This window comes from Tursiops truncatus, chromosome 3 (genome assembly GCF_011762595.2).
Source record: "Tursiops truncatus isolate mTurTru1 chromosome 3, mTurTru1.mat.Y, whole genome shotgun sequence".
NCBI lineage: Eukaryota > Metazoa > Chordata > Mammalia > Artiodactyla > Delphinidae > Tursiops > Tursiops truncatus.
In genome coordinates this window covers 35830415-35844609 of record NC_047036.1, presented here as the reverse complement: position 1 = coordinate 35844609, position 14195 = coordinate 35830415, and the positions used below count along the sequence as shown (strand labels likewise).

General features: G+C 42.4%; 1 protein-coding gene across 1 annotated transcript in view; it reads left to right on the top strand.

Moving 5' to 3' along the window:
- CCL28 (C-C motif chemokine ligand 28) overlaps positions 1-13496 on the top strand; it is a 21079-nt gene extending 7583 nt beyond the window's left edge. Inside the window, exons 3-4 of the mRNA XM_004327026.3 lie at positions 9400-9526; positions 12940-13496. Coding sequence (XP_004327074.2) covers positions 9400-9526; positions 12940-13132 — 320 coding nt within the window. The 3' untranslated portion in view covers positions 13133-13496. The remainder of the gene's footprint in view (positions 1-9399; positions 9527-12939) is intronic.
- Positions 13497-14195: the final 699 nt, after the last annotated feature.

Genomic DNA, 14195 nt, shown 5'->3' with positions numbered 1-14195 from the left:
AGGTGGCTTTCAGGCACTTACACTACAAGGGCCCATCTTAATTTCATAGAATAGGCAATTAAGGGTGAATTTGAAGCTAAGGGGCAATACATTGACAATGGACACATTCCACAAACACTCAGACACCGGGATACCTACTATGGAGCTGGCACTGTGCTGTATATTGACCTCCAGATGATGTCTTTTTTGTTTCCATTTATTGTTTACTATTTGTCACTTCTGTTCTAAGCACTTAAATGTATAAACTCATACAAGCCTCACAACCCCATGAGGTAGGTGTATTACCATCTCCATATTGCAGATAAAGAAACTGGGACACAGAGTATTAAGTAACTCACCCAACATCAGCTAGTAAGTGGCAGAGCCAGGGCTTGAACCTGGTAGTCTGTCTCCACACACCTAATAACTGTGCAGTAATGCCTGTCACCATGTCTCTATGGCAAAAAATTACCTAACCCCCTTCAAGACTACCCCCTGAGCACTCCAGTGTCCATGATGTAAGAAGTACTGGTGACCAAATCTGTTCAGATTAACTAAAGAAAAACCCTCATTCACTCTCCATTACACAAACATTATCTCAGGGCTCTAAGAAGTCTCTGGGAGAACTTTATTTGGGCACAGCAGCTTCATGCACCATATCTTCGTGACCCCTTCTTGCCTATATGGTGACAGCAGTGGACACCTTTGTCTGTAGGCATCCACAGTGTGAGTGGCTCCATTAAGGTGTGAAGTTCACTGGAAGGGGAAATGTGTCCCCAACCATATTTGGAACATTTCTTTAACTACTATCATTCTTTTTATAATTAAAAAAAATTTTTTTGTACCTATTGCCATTCTTAAGTTACACTTATGGACTTGAGATACTGACAGCAGCCAAGTGAATCTTTCTTATCATTTTTATCTTTATCCTGGGAATATTTCTCTAACAATGGCATGTACCTTTGCTCTGTTTCCTTTCTTGTGTGTTATTAAGCTGCATGAGCTGCTTATAAATTTTGGAGATTAATCCTTTGTCAATTGCTTCATAAAGTATTCTTGTAAGGCTAACTGGCCCGATCGGATTCACAGGTTGCATCAGACCGAAACTCTCCGGACCACCCAGTTCCAGGAACTGACCTGGGGTCTTTGAACCCAGCCCAGCCTTCCCGCCTTTCGAGGGGCGGGACTAACGGTCCCCCAGGATACCCGAAAAGACCACCAAATAAGGAATACCCTGCGCCCTCCCAGATTCACCACACCCCTTTCCCTTCTTCCCCTATAAAATCTTGCCCAACCCTCGCCCGGGTGCAACTTCTCTGGCCCCTTTCTCTCGGACCAGTGAACCTCGCCCGGGAGCGCTCCCTAATAAAGCTCACTTGAAGCTTTCCTCTGTTTCGCGGTGCCGTTTGTTAAGATCCGATCTTACAATTCTTTGTACTGGTACTTTTCAAACTGCATTTCTAATAAGCCCCCAAGGGACAACCATACTGGAGCTCTGGGAACCGTACTTAGCCATCCATCTAAGGAAGACAGGAAACTGGGTCACCTCCGTACATTAACAGAATCCTTTCCTTAAAACCCAGAATCTAATCTTTATATCCAAATTTGATGTGCAGTGTTTTAGTGCTGGTCTTAAAAGGTCTTGAGTAGGGAAATCTTTAAAGCCTTCTAGTTACTGACTAAAACTGGATCATAGACATAAAATCAAATCAGGGACAGACATTCCCATTAACCATCCAACTCTGACACTTAATACTGGAAACAATGATGACAACCCAAAACCAACAGAATCAACGGCAATAACACTATAATAAGACAAAATGCTTTTAATGATACTAATATCATCATCTTTAAAATATTAAATATAATATTTAATTATATAAAATTAAATATAATGGACAAATGATTCATCATACTGAATTGACCCCTAATTACTTGAGGGTGGGGGGATGGTATGTTTCTGAAAAGCACTGTGTAATTTTAGGACACTTGGGACATAAGACCTTGATCAAAAAACGATAATCTTATTTTTTAAAAAAGGAAAAATATTTAAAAGCCTTAAAACAAGATAAAAGGAAACATGATATAAGACTACAACAGAGTTTAGATCAGCTCAAGAGACATTCAGCACTAATGCCAGGCACTGTGCTATGTGGTGTGGGTATAAAGGTATGCTGAGGGAGTTCACAGTCAAAAGACAGTCGTGTAAACGCTTAATTTTATATATGGTAAAGACAGAAAAGCACAGGGCGTTGTGAGACCTCAGATCCATGTGGGGAAAGAGCAAGACTGGGAAAACAGAGGCAACTGGGAGGGTCAGTTGGCCAGGAGCAAACTGATGAGGTTTGGAACTTGGGCAGTGGTAACAGGGACGAAAAGGGGGAGACAAATCTGAGAAATGTCCAGGGAGTAAAATTTACAGGTGTTTGTGACTGGCTGTGGAGTGCAGGAGGATGGAAAGACACACGGGTTTCTGGCTTGGGTAACTGTAAACGATGGTTAAATGAGATGAGAAAATGAAAAGGAGTAAGTTTAAAGTGGCAGGAGATAACGTCCTCAGTTGGATACAGAGGAATGACTGTATTAGGGGAATGAGGAATTTAATGTCTTGAAAATCAGGGATATGGAAAATTTCTAGGACGGAAAGGGTAAAAATGTCACATGCAGCAAGGAGGTCTTCTAAGATATTAGGAAATTGCTAGGGTAGGGACTCTGAGTTCAGGTACAGTGACTCACTAATTTTTGTATACTTAGTGCCTGGAACAATGACTGACACAAGGCAGGCGCTCAATAAACGCTGCTGAATTGTACTGATGTGGCAATTACCTTCATTGTAAAATAATACTTGATTCAAACTCAAAAAGATTTGTATGAGATATTGTTGCTCTTCTCCCAGGGAAGTTTTTTCTTGACCTAACCAAGCCTAAGTTTTCATTAAAAAAACTTTTGAAGGAAATGTATTAAACTTATCAATCCAACCGAAGGGGAAAAAAAGCAAAGAAAAAGATGACTGAAAATACAAAATAAGATGGATAAATAAATTTAACCAAAAGTTTAGTGTCACGCTATTAATATCAGAAAAACAGAATTTACGCAAAAGTCTGTAATAGCCCTAGAGGAATCTTAGGGAAGGATAAGTACAATCAATTCACCAAGAAGGTTCACCCAAGGCTGAGAATAGGGTGGGGAAGTGATGTGACCGAGGTGAGTCGTGCAAGCGCAGGGTCGAATTTTGTTTTTATTTAAAATTGCAGTATTTCATTCATCATATATATCTTTGTATTAATTCTTATTTTAAAAAATGCTGCATTAAAATGTGACTTGTCTTCGTTACTGAGTTTTTTGGCGCCCCTTTAAATTTGGCAACCGAGGCTAGTGCTTCTACTCCAATCCCGGCTGCATACCGGAAGGGTACTTGTACGCGTTTGAAAATATAACCCCAAGCGATGCATTGTAAAAGCTGACAGACTGGCAAGGAAAAAAAAAAATCTGACATAATCTCAACAACAGTGTAAGATTTCTTACCTATGTGCATGAGAAACGGATAGATCAAGCACCCAAAACACTAACGAAGGTAGGAAAGACGTGCCCAGCGCAACTGACTTTGCCCCACAGCTCCAGGAAGGACAGCCCGCGGTAGGCCAGGCTGGCCCTGCACGCCCCGGCCAGGCTCTCCCGCGCCGCCAGAGCGCGTCCTCAGGAGCCGCCGGGTAGAGGCAGGACTCGCGCTTCCGCTCGGGGAGGTCCGGGCGGCGGGCGCAGTTGTCTGCTGTTTCAGGGTCGCGGCTGGGGAGGCTCGCGCTGGCTGACGTCCGTGGGCGCGTGAGCAGCCCAGCCACCACGCCGGTCGCGTGATGTAACCCTCCCGGAGGCGCACTCCTTATACTTGCCCGCTTCTCCGCTCCCGCGCCCTCCCTGCGCCGCACGCACCAAACACCCGCTGAGCGAAAAGCAGGCCCACCTTGCCTGTGGCGCCCAGCAGGTTGCACAGGCGCAGAGACCGGAAAAGCGGCGGGACGTGGCCCAGACAAGCGACGACAACCACCACCCGCTGCCCGCAGCTGTCGCCCCGCACTCCTCCTCCTCCTCCCCTTCTTTGGGCCGGGGCTTCGGCTCCAGCACCTAGTCTCCAGATCCACGGCCGCCTTGCCTACAGATAGGTGTAGCGCGACAGCCGTAAAGCGCCGCAGCGTCGTGCTGGTGTCTTTTTCCCATCTTCGTTTTAGTTTCCTCTGATTTTCATTTTCTAGGGTCGCGAGTTGAACCTTTTATTTTATCGTGTTTGTGTTTTAAATAAATGCACTTAGGCTAAATTTAGCTGTATCCTACCTGTTATAATAAATAGCACCTCCGCTGTTTTCCAGAATAAATGTTTCGTGATTTCACTTTTAACCAATGAGTTCAATGCATTTTTTTAGTTTCTAAGAAAATGATTTTTGTAAATTTATATTTTCTTTATTATTTAGACCCAGATTTTTAAACGGTTACTTTGCACAGGAACTGCCTCTTCAAACACTGTATACTAAAAAAGAACTCAACTGTAGATACGGTAAGATAGTGCTGTGATGTAGGGAAGGAAAAAAAAATTTTTCCTTCTACCCTTCTAGGTTCTGTACTAGGACCCCTGTAACAAAAGACAGATTAACAAGAGAAAAGCATACAAATTTATTTAATGGGTGCCTTTGAGGCAGGAGATAGATGGGCCCCAAGCTAGGCATTTACAACTGGCCTCCCGTTTACATTTCTTGGGGTAGGAAAAAAGTGGGCTTCAGGCAGGACCCTTACAACTAGCCTCCTGTTTGCATTTCCTGAGACAGGAGTTAGATGGGCTCCCGGTTAGACATTTAAAATCAGCCTCCTGTTTACTCTCCAAAATGTAAGCTATAACAGGGACAGGGTAAATAGCCAAGCTTTGTCTCTTGTGGATGCCTTAAGATAACAGTTATGGCAAGAACAAAGAGGGGCAAAACCTTGTTTGAGTAAAGGATCAAGGGATCTCCGTTCCCCCCCTCCTTGGGGCAAGGGAGACACTAAACATGCACAGAAAGTCTCCTTGGGGGTCAAAAGTCAGGGAACAACGCCAGGCCCTGATGAGTCTTGCTTCCCCACCCCCCCCCATCCTTTGTGTGGAGATCCATCTTAGCTGAGAAGTGCGTGCGCACCTACGGGGAGGGTCCTGAGACAAATTAGCCTAGGGGGACAAAGCAAGATGATTGGCCAGAAGGGAGACAAGGACCCAGAAAACTGGCCCCTCATAAAGGATTTAAACTTCCCAAAGGTGCGACTCTCTCTCTCGGAGTTTGCCTGTGCGCCTGTGCGTCTTTCCGCATGTACTGTGCTTTTCCAAAAAACTTTTTACATTTCTCTTTACCTTCTGCCTCCTCGCTTGAATTCTTTCCTGACAAGGCAGGGGTTTAGGCCCTAGCCGCTGGCTTCTGTGGTTTAGCAGTTAGGACTCCCGGTCAGGGAACTAAGATCTTGCTTCCAACTACTGCTCACTGCTGCTTGTTACAAGCTGCTGCTTACTGCTGCGTGCGTCCGAAATCACCTTCACGAGGAAATGAAGACCCAAAGAAGCAGTCTGAGTTACTGAAATGGAGCAGGACCCTATGGTCCTTCCCCCCACCCCCCATGTCCTCAGCCTGCCTTTTATCTGTGGAAAAAATTGAGCCAAAGAATAAGTTTCATCAGAGAAGTGAGAAAATGCAGGAACAGGAAAACAGTCAAAGGAGACCAAATTATAATAGTTTATAGTCATTAAGCAAAATCAAGGACTTTTAGTTTCTCCTTAAGGTCCATAGACAATATTCTGAGCCATATCCGGTGAGCTGTACATAAGCTGCCACAGTTCCAAGAATTGGCCTCGAAAGAAATGGGAACAAACCAATCCCGGAACTGAAGATTAACTGTACCGAAAACAATCGATATGACGCTGGTCAGACCACCGATGACTGTCAGAGCTTCTGCACCACGTAGCCCCCTCCCTCTGTCTATAAAAACTCTTGCCCCCTGATTGTCAGGGGGGGAGTCGGCCTTTGGACAGGAGTCTGCCCTCCATACCCTGCCCCCACCCCGGTTTCCGGCATCCAAAATAAAGTAAACTTTCCTTTCCACCAACCTCGCCTCTTTATTGGCTTTTGAGCGGCGAGCAGCTGGACCTGGGTTCGGTAGCATTACGACTTATATATTAAGTTGGACAAAGAGTGGTAATTGTGAAAACGTGAGAAGACAAAGGAACTTGGGCTAAAGCAGTTAACCATGGAAAAGTGACTAGGAACATAAGGCTTAGTTTAAAAAGGTTCGTTTGTGGTTCGTTTGTGCAGATTTTCCTTGGCTTCAGCTTCCTGTGGGGTGGAGATACCATCTCACTTCACCCAGAAGGTGGGGTGGTACCACCCTCTGCTGCTAAAAATTTCTTTCTTCCGCAGGTGTTGGGAGAGTACCTTTTACGTGGAAGTTTTCTGTCTTGCTTTTAGGAAGGTCAGAGTACCATTTCTGCATCTGTTGGTTTTTTAAGTGGCTTTAACTTAAAATAATCAACATGCCAGAGTGGCATATTTTGGGGTGGCGTGTTCCGAACTCTTTCAGTGACAAAACATTAGAAATTGTAGATGAAATGTACAATTTCTTAGAAAGCTAAGATATCAAAATTGACTGGAGAAGTTACAGAAAATCTAAATAAACATGTAACTACTAAGGAAGTTAAGTCAGAATTGAACATCTTTTCTTCAGACAGACAGTAGACCTAAATCGTTTTAGAGGTTTTACCAAACATTGGAGGGACAGGTAATCCTTGTCTTACACAAACTTTTTCAAATAATAGAAAAACAGAGAAAGCTACCCAACGCATTGTTGAGATTAATATAACGTTAACACTCAGAACATTCAAGGATGATATCAGGGGATAAAAGTATGGAGTAATCTTTTTTATAAACATAGATGCAAAAAATATAAAAATGCAAAAATAAAAATATGTTTTTATATTTATCATCGAAATCAGAGGAAGTTCCTGGTGGTTCTTTCAAAATGGAAATATTGATAGGAAGCTGCTCTAGAAAACCTCTAGGGGGCGATGTTATCTAAAAGAATCTTACCTTTGCCCTAATGCAAACCACCCTGTTAAGATTTTTCATTGCTTAACTCCTTGTGCACGCTTCAGAGGATTCCATCTTTCTTGGCCTTTTACATTTCCAGCTGCCTCACTAGGGCACCAGTCACATCTGTGAACATATGATAAATGCTGGCCTGCCTCTTGCCTTTCGATAGTTAATCTGTCTTAGGTTAAGTGATCTCCAGGTGAGCCCAGCCTACCTTTATATCTGAGAAATATAATTCAGCTTATTAAGTACATATAGGTCCTGAGTGCTTTTCTGGCTTAAAACTGTGCTTTGAATTGATGTCAGCACTCCGAAAACTCAAATTCTTAAGCACATAGGTTTGCCTATGATTCTTAATTCCCACAATGCTTCTGAAAGTCCATTTCATATTTTATAGTTGCCTGGGTTACAACTAATAACAGAAGTATGTGTAGTAGTAACTCTTCATCTTTCTACCCCCAAGGTCCAGCATAGTGATTCACTGTAAAAGAGCTCATAGCCATAAATATAGATAGTATTTCATTAATAAGAATTCACATAGTAATTCTTATATAGTAAGATGGGTGAATGAACGAATGGTTACATGAATAAACCCAAAACCTTGTTTGGGATAGTAAAACAGTTTGACTTGGAGAATAGGAAGCACAGCGTAGCTAAAGAAAGAAACAATTAGTTTAAGGAAATCAATGCATTAATAAATGTGAGGACAACCAGTGTCCTTCTCCTATCGTAATTTTTTAAAAATTGAAATAAGGAATTCCCAGGTGGTCCAGTGGTTAGGACTTGGTGCTTCGCTGCTGTGGGCCTAGGTTCGAAGCTCAGCACGCCCCCACCCTCCAAAAACAGCATATAATTCGGGGAGTTCCCTGGTGGCCTAGTGGTTAGGATTCCGGGCTTTCACTGTCGTGGCCCCAGGTTCAATCCCTGGTCAGGGAACTGAGATCCCTCAAGCTGCGGGATGTGGCTAAGAAAACCCAAAAAACAAACAAAAAAAGGGGTACAACTGAGTGACTTTTAGAATATTCACAGAATTGTAATTCTAAATTACAATTGTAATTCTAAAAATCTAATTTCAGCCTGTTTCATCAACCCAAAAAGAGACCCTGCACCTATTAGCAGTCATGTCCCATTCCCTCCTACTCCCACCCCTGGCAACCACTAATCTCCTTTCTGTCTTTATGGATTTGCCCATTCTGAACATTTCATATAAATGGGATCATACAATATGTGGCTCTTTGAATCTGGCTTCTCTCACTTATAATCTCTCCTTGTCCCAAGAGCAGGGACCTCTATGGCTTAGAGCTGACACCACTGAGGGGTTTTACTCGTTTCTTTTAACCTCTAATTCAGGGGCTAACTTCTGTCTGTTATTATGAGACTGCAACCACTGTTGACTATAATTTCTAACTTTTTTTTAAAAAAATGTATTACCCACTTGGAAGAATGGGGAGCATAGAATACTGTGTGCATGTGGCACGTAGGGATTTGCAGGTACACATTTTAGTAGGAGATTAGATTTCCTTGCATATTTCTGTTGCCCTTTTCTCCTTATATCTGGGTAACGTAAGCTCCTCCTAACCTGACTTCCTGCCCTGGTCACTCCTCCCTTATCTTATCCCCACTAGCTCATTACTGCAAGACAAATTTTCCTAAAACCCTTCTCCTTTCTCAAATCTTTAATGGACTCCATTTCATAAAAGATAAACCTCCTTAGACTGACATTCAATGGGGTGTGACCTCAGTCTATGCTTTGAACATACCTCCCATTACTCAGCTTCCCAGCCACTCAGTTCACACCAAGTGGTCTATTTTTCTCTATTCTCTAAATGTGCCCTGGGCTTTCCTATCTCAGAACTCTTGACCATGCACTTCCTTTGGCCTGGACAAGTTTTCTCCATTTTTCTCCACCCATCCAACTCCTTAAAGATTCAGTTAAGAACTTCCCTGGTGGGTCCATTTCAAACCTGCTCCAGGGACCCATGTGGTTGCTCCCTTCGGAGCTCATGGGACACTTTGTCAACCTCACCTCTTTAAGCAAGTACGGTTGCAACCCCAGTAACATCATCTGAAGCTGTTTCTCAACTCTTGCCTTGTTTTGTGTCTTTGCTTGTGCTTAGTTTTATCTCCCCACCCCCAATACAGTGTAAGTTCTGTAGGGTAGAGACGTGTCCTGCCCTGGAGTCTGCATGTACAAAGCCCCCAGTAAGTGTTTGCCTCTTGCTTCAGTGGGTTAACATTCTGTTCTCTAGAGTCTTCAAGATAAGAGCCAGGCCAGTGTTCGGTAAACTGTGAGAGTTCACATTTCTTTCTTCTCCTCTTTTAGCCATACTTCCCATTGCCTCCAGCTGCTGCACTGAGGTTTCACATCATATTTCCAGAAGGCTTCTGGAAAGAGTGACTACATGTAGCATTCAGAGAGCTGACGGGGATTGTGACTTGGCTGCTGTCATGTGAGTGTTCTTGGGCAGGGAGGTCTAGACCTGCAGAGTGGTCGTTTCTCGTCTAGTGAACAGTAGGTTGGGGAGACTTTGCCTGATACGCGGCATGCATATAATTATTTGAACAAGGGAGGGGAGGGTGGAGTGAATGCGCACTCGCTCTGTGCCAGGATGTCCAGAGGCACTTGCTAACCCTCCGTTCCCTGCACTGCACTGCTGTGTTGAGAGGGAAATGCCTTTAGTCACCAGACAGTGTGCACGACTTTCCTCAGCCAAAAAGGGACATTCTGAGTGAAAACAAAAGCAAAAATAAAAACAGAAGATGACTCTATTCAATTTCATGGCTTTAACTATAATTTTTCCCTGCAAGTAATGAGCTGCTATGATTTTTCCTCTCTGAATTCATCAGAAGTGTATGTAAGATTCAAACAGAAGCGTGGAGGTGTCCATACCTGTCACAAGTGCTACGTGCAATCAAGTTCAAATGCCCTTCTTTGCTTTGGATTCTGGGCTATTGGCTCTTGGTGAATGTTCTCACCCCTCCTACCTCTACCCATGGCTCAGCTATTCAAAACTCCGGACTTACTGATGTACTCAACGTCTCCACAGAGACTTTAGAATCGGAAATGCATTGGTACTTAGCAAATCTGGGTTCTGACAATAATGCTGTGAGGAAGGCGTAAATCATATCCATGTCGCACAGGAGAACGCTGTCACTGAGCAGATGACATAGCTCATCTGGTGACAGATAGCTAGTGAACAGCAGAAATGGGATGAGAACACAGGTCTCTTCGTTTAGAACACTATATTCCAAGGTCTCTCAAAACAACGGTGGGACTACCCATAAAATGTTCTCCCAAACTCCAAAGCATTTGGCACCTTTAAATCGTAACAAGGGCACATTAAGCATCTCCCAGGAGTGCTGGTTTTAATACCACTTGTGGCTCCAGGTGACACAAATAAGCCCAATGCTGATGCCTGAGTTCCTGAGTCACTGGGGAACCTCTTCATTAATTGAATGAATTCAACAAATATATATTGATTAGCGATTACCCAGTACCCTTCTATGTGCAAAGATACAGCAGTAACAAAACAGACTCTGCCCTCCTGCAGTCCCCAGGAGACTCGATCCAACTGGGTCCTGCAGACCATTCTCTGAGATTTAAGATACATTTTCCCCCCTTTCAAAGGAATCCATCCATTACTCATCCTTGAGAAACACTTCTCCAAGAAAATATTCTCAGAAGTTCAGAGGAAGAGTTTGTAAGCTGTCCATGGATAGACTTTCTTCAGGTCAGGGGGCTGTGAATTCCCTGAAATTTGTGGGTATGAATGTGTGAGCATTTTCTTAGGGAGAAGGTCCATAGAATTCACAAGCTCCTCAAAAGGATCTCATATCCAACAAAGTTTAAATATCACACTTGGGGTTAGATGTACGGAGGAAGACAATTCCTGACCCAAACTTTTAATAAGCACAGGTGTCTGTGGGGGAGAAGCGAGAGGACCGGAAATTCTCTCAGTGTCTCCTCAGATCACGCCCCTCACTGGCGCTGTCAGCTCGGGAGGGTTAGTCGGCGGGAACCAGTGACTCCCATAGCAATCCGGGGAATACTAACTGACGAGCTCCCTTCTGAGGGGATGCTTCACGTTCCCAACGGGCTTGAAAAGCTCCCATAGTATATGCCTGGCCAAGATCCCATCAGTTTTTATTTAATCTGAATAAATAGTGCTGGTAATTGTTGCAGAGTGAAAATTCATAGGCAGTTCACAGATAGGCAATGCTCTGGAAAATTGGAAACACCTGGGTATTTGTGTCAGCCCTACCTAGCTGAAGTAAATCTGCCTGAGGCTGCTCTCAGAAATGCTAGATTCTCAGCTTTCAATTCCCTCCACCTCACTGGCATATGTCACCTCAGACTAAAAAAGCCTTCAGAACTTGTAAGGGCTCCCGTGGGACTCCCAGAAAGCCACAGAGAGTGAACCAGAGGAGGTGTCTGTGTGTATATGAGTAAGAGATAGATGCTGGGGACTCTCAGGGGACACTATTCTCAGAATTTCCAGAGAAGTTTCTTTGGGTTAAGCAGGTGTGAGATAGAGATCTAAAAGGTATAGGGTACAGGGACTTCCCTGGTGGTCCAGTGGGTAAGACTCCATGCTCTGGGTTTGATCCCTGGTCGGGGAATGCAGGGGCCCTGGGTTTGATCCCTGGTCGGGGAAATAGATTCCCCACGCCGGAGCTAAGAAGCCTGCATGCCGCACTAAAAAGTACGCATGCCGCAACTAAAGATCCCACATGCCGCAACTAAAGATCCCACATGCAGCAACTAAGACCCAGTGCAGCCAAAATAAATAAATAAATGAATAAAATAATAAATAAATGTTAAAAAATAAAAGGTATAGGTACAGAAATATTGCAAATCCTCACTTCGATAAAGGAAAATATGATCAAAAACATGATTCTTCATTTTAAAAAGGACTCAATTTTAATTAAAGGGAAACTCTGAAGCCAATCACTTGGATCTAAAAATACTTCATCCAAGTACAAGTTTTTAAATTGGCCCCTCTGTGCTGATAAGACAGCTGAAAAATATAGAGTAGTTATGACCTGGTCTCAAATAAGATGAAATTGGACTATGTAGTATTTTGTAATCATAAATTACAGGTCATCTCTGTTGTGTTTTCTGATTCGACATAAATAAATAAATGTTCTCTTGTTTTCAAATTGTTTTACTACAGACCATGTTTTTACTTATCCAAAATGTAGTCCCTTAACCTTGACTGTGTATAAACACATTAAGGTTTGAGACAAGTGTTTTAGATGTAGAAAATATTGCAAGCGTTGAAAATACAATTCCCAAAAAGCATGTATCAATATTATTAATCACAATTAACTAATATAAATTAACTTACATTGAACTCACTAGATTTATTTCCTTGTCCTTTCTGCCTAGAAATAGGTCCTTTGGTTCACACCCTTTGAACAATCACTGGAATATTTGATGTCTGAGACAGCAGTTTGTTTAAAATTTCTCTACAGTGATTTCATTAAAGAGCTTCTAGCTCTTTCTAAACATAAACACAAGGCAAAGTTGTATATCTTGAGCAGAGCACTGCGTTTTTTTGTTTCTGTTTTTGTTTTCATCTTTTGGCCATGCCGTGCAGCATGTGGGATCTTATTTCTCTCCTTCCCTCCCCCTCCCCTCCCCCTCCAATTCCTTCTCCTTCTCCTTTTAGTATTTTCTGCAGGTGTTTGAGGAACCACAGGCAGCACCATAGTAAAGACTCATCCTTGTGGTCCTCAGCTTTAGGATTCAGTCTATGTCCAAAGATACACTGTCCCAAAGTGGGAACTGCCTATAAGTTCACTAAGTTTTTACTGACTTGTACTTTCTATCAGTGATTTTTTTTTCTTCCCTTCTTGGCAGCCTTCACGTCAAGCGCAGAAGAATCTGTGTCAGCCCGCACAATCACGTTATTAAGCAGTGGATGAAAGAACAGTCAGGCAAGAAAGATGCTGAAGGCAACATTTGCCGTAAGAAGAAACACCCCAGCAGGAGGAACAGTAAAGGGGCACATCAGGGGAGGCATCAAACACATGGCCATAAAACTCCTTACTAGAGAGAGTACAGATGAAGCTACACAGATGAGTCCTGAGTGAACTTGGCCATGGCTGGCTATAAATATATCATGTGAATGTTCCAACAGGGAACAGGGCGAAGCAAAATATAATTTTGTAAAGGAACAATTTTACAGATGCAAATGGAGCCAATAATATACTCAACTGAAAAATGAAATGAAGAGAGAATACTTATCTTCACATAATATTTTAAGCACAGCATACAAATCGAATTTCTCCAACCTTTTTATTATGATATTTTCCAAACCTACAGAGATGTGGAAAGAATGGTACCGCGAACATCTGTATGCCTTTACCTAGATTAATCCTTGGTAATATTCTGCCACATTTGTTTTGTTTTCTCTCTTCTCTCCTTGTACATGTATATATAAAACATTATATACATGAAGATATAATTTTTTTTGCTGAACCGTTAACCATTTGAAAATGTTATAAACATCATGACACTTCATTCCTAAACTTCTTTTAGTGTTACAACTTGGCATCCCTCAAGAATAAAGACATTCTCTATATAATCGCATAATCAGCTTTATACCTAGCAACAATTTCATCATATATATGATATAATATATATGTTCAGATTCCACATTCACATTTTTCCAACTATCTCCAGAGCATAGATTTTTTTCCAACCAATTAATCAAGGTTCACATATTGCAATGGTTATATTTCTTGTTTTTTGGAATTTTTGAATTTTATTTATTTTTTTATATAGCAGGGTCTCATTAGTTATCCATTTTATACATATTAGTGTATATATATCAATCCCAATCTCCCAATTCATTACAGCACCACCCCCCGCCGCTTTCCCCCCTTGGTGTCCATACGTTTGTTTTCTACATCTGTGTCTCAATTTCTGCCCTGCAAACCGGTTCATCTGTACCATTTTTCTAGGTTCCACATATATGTGTTAATATATGATATTTGTTTTTCTCTTTCTGACTTACTTCACTCTGTATGACAGTCTTAGATCCACCCACATCTCTATATATTTCTTTAGTATCTTTTCATCTAAGAAAGTCCCTCTGCTTTTTTTCTTTCTTT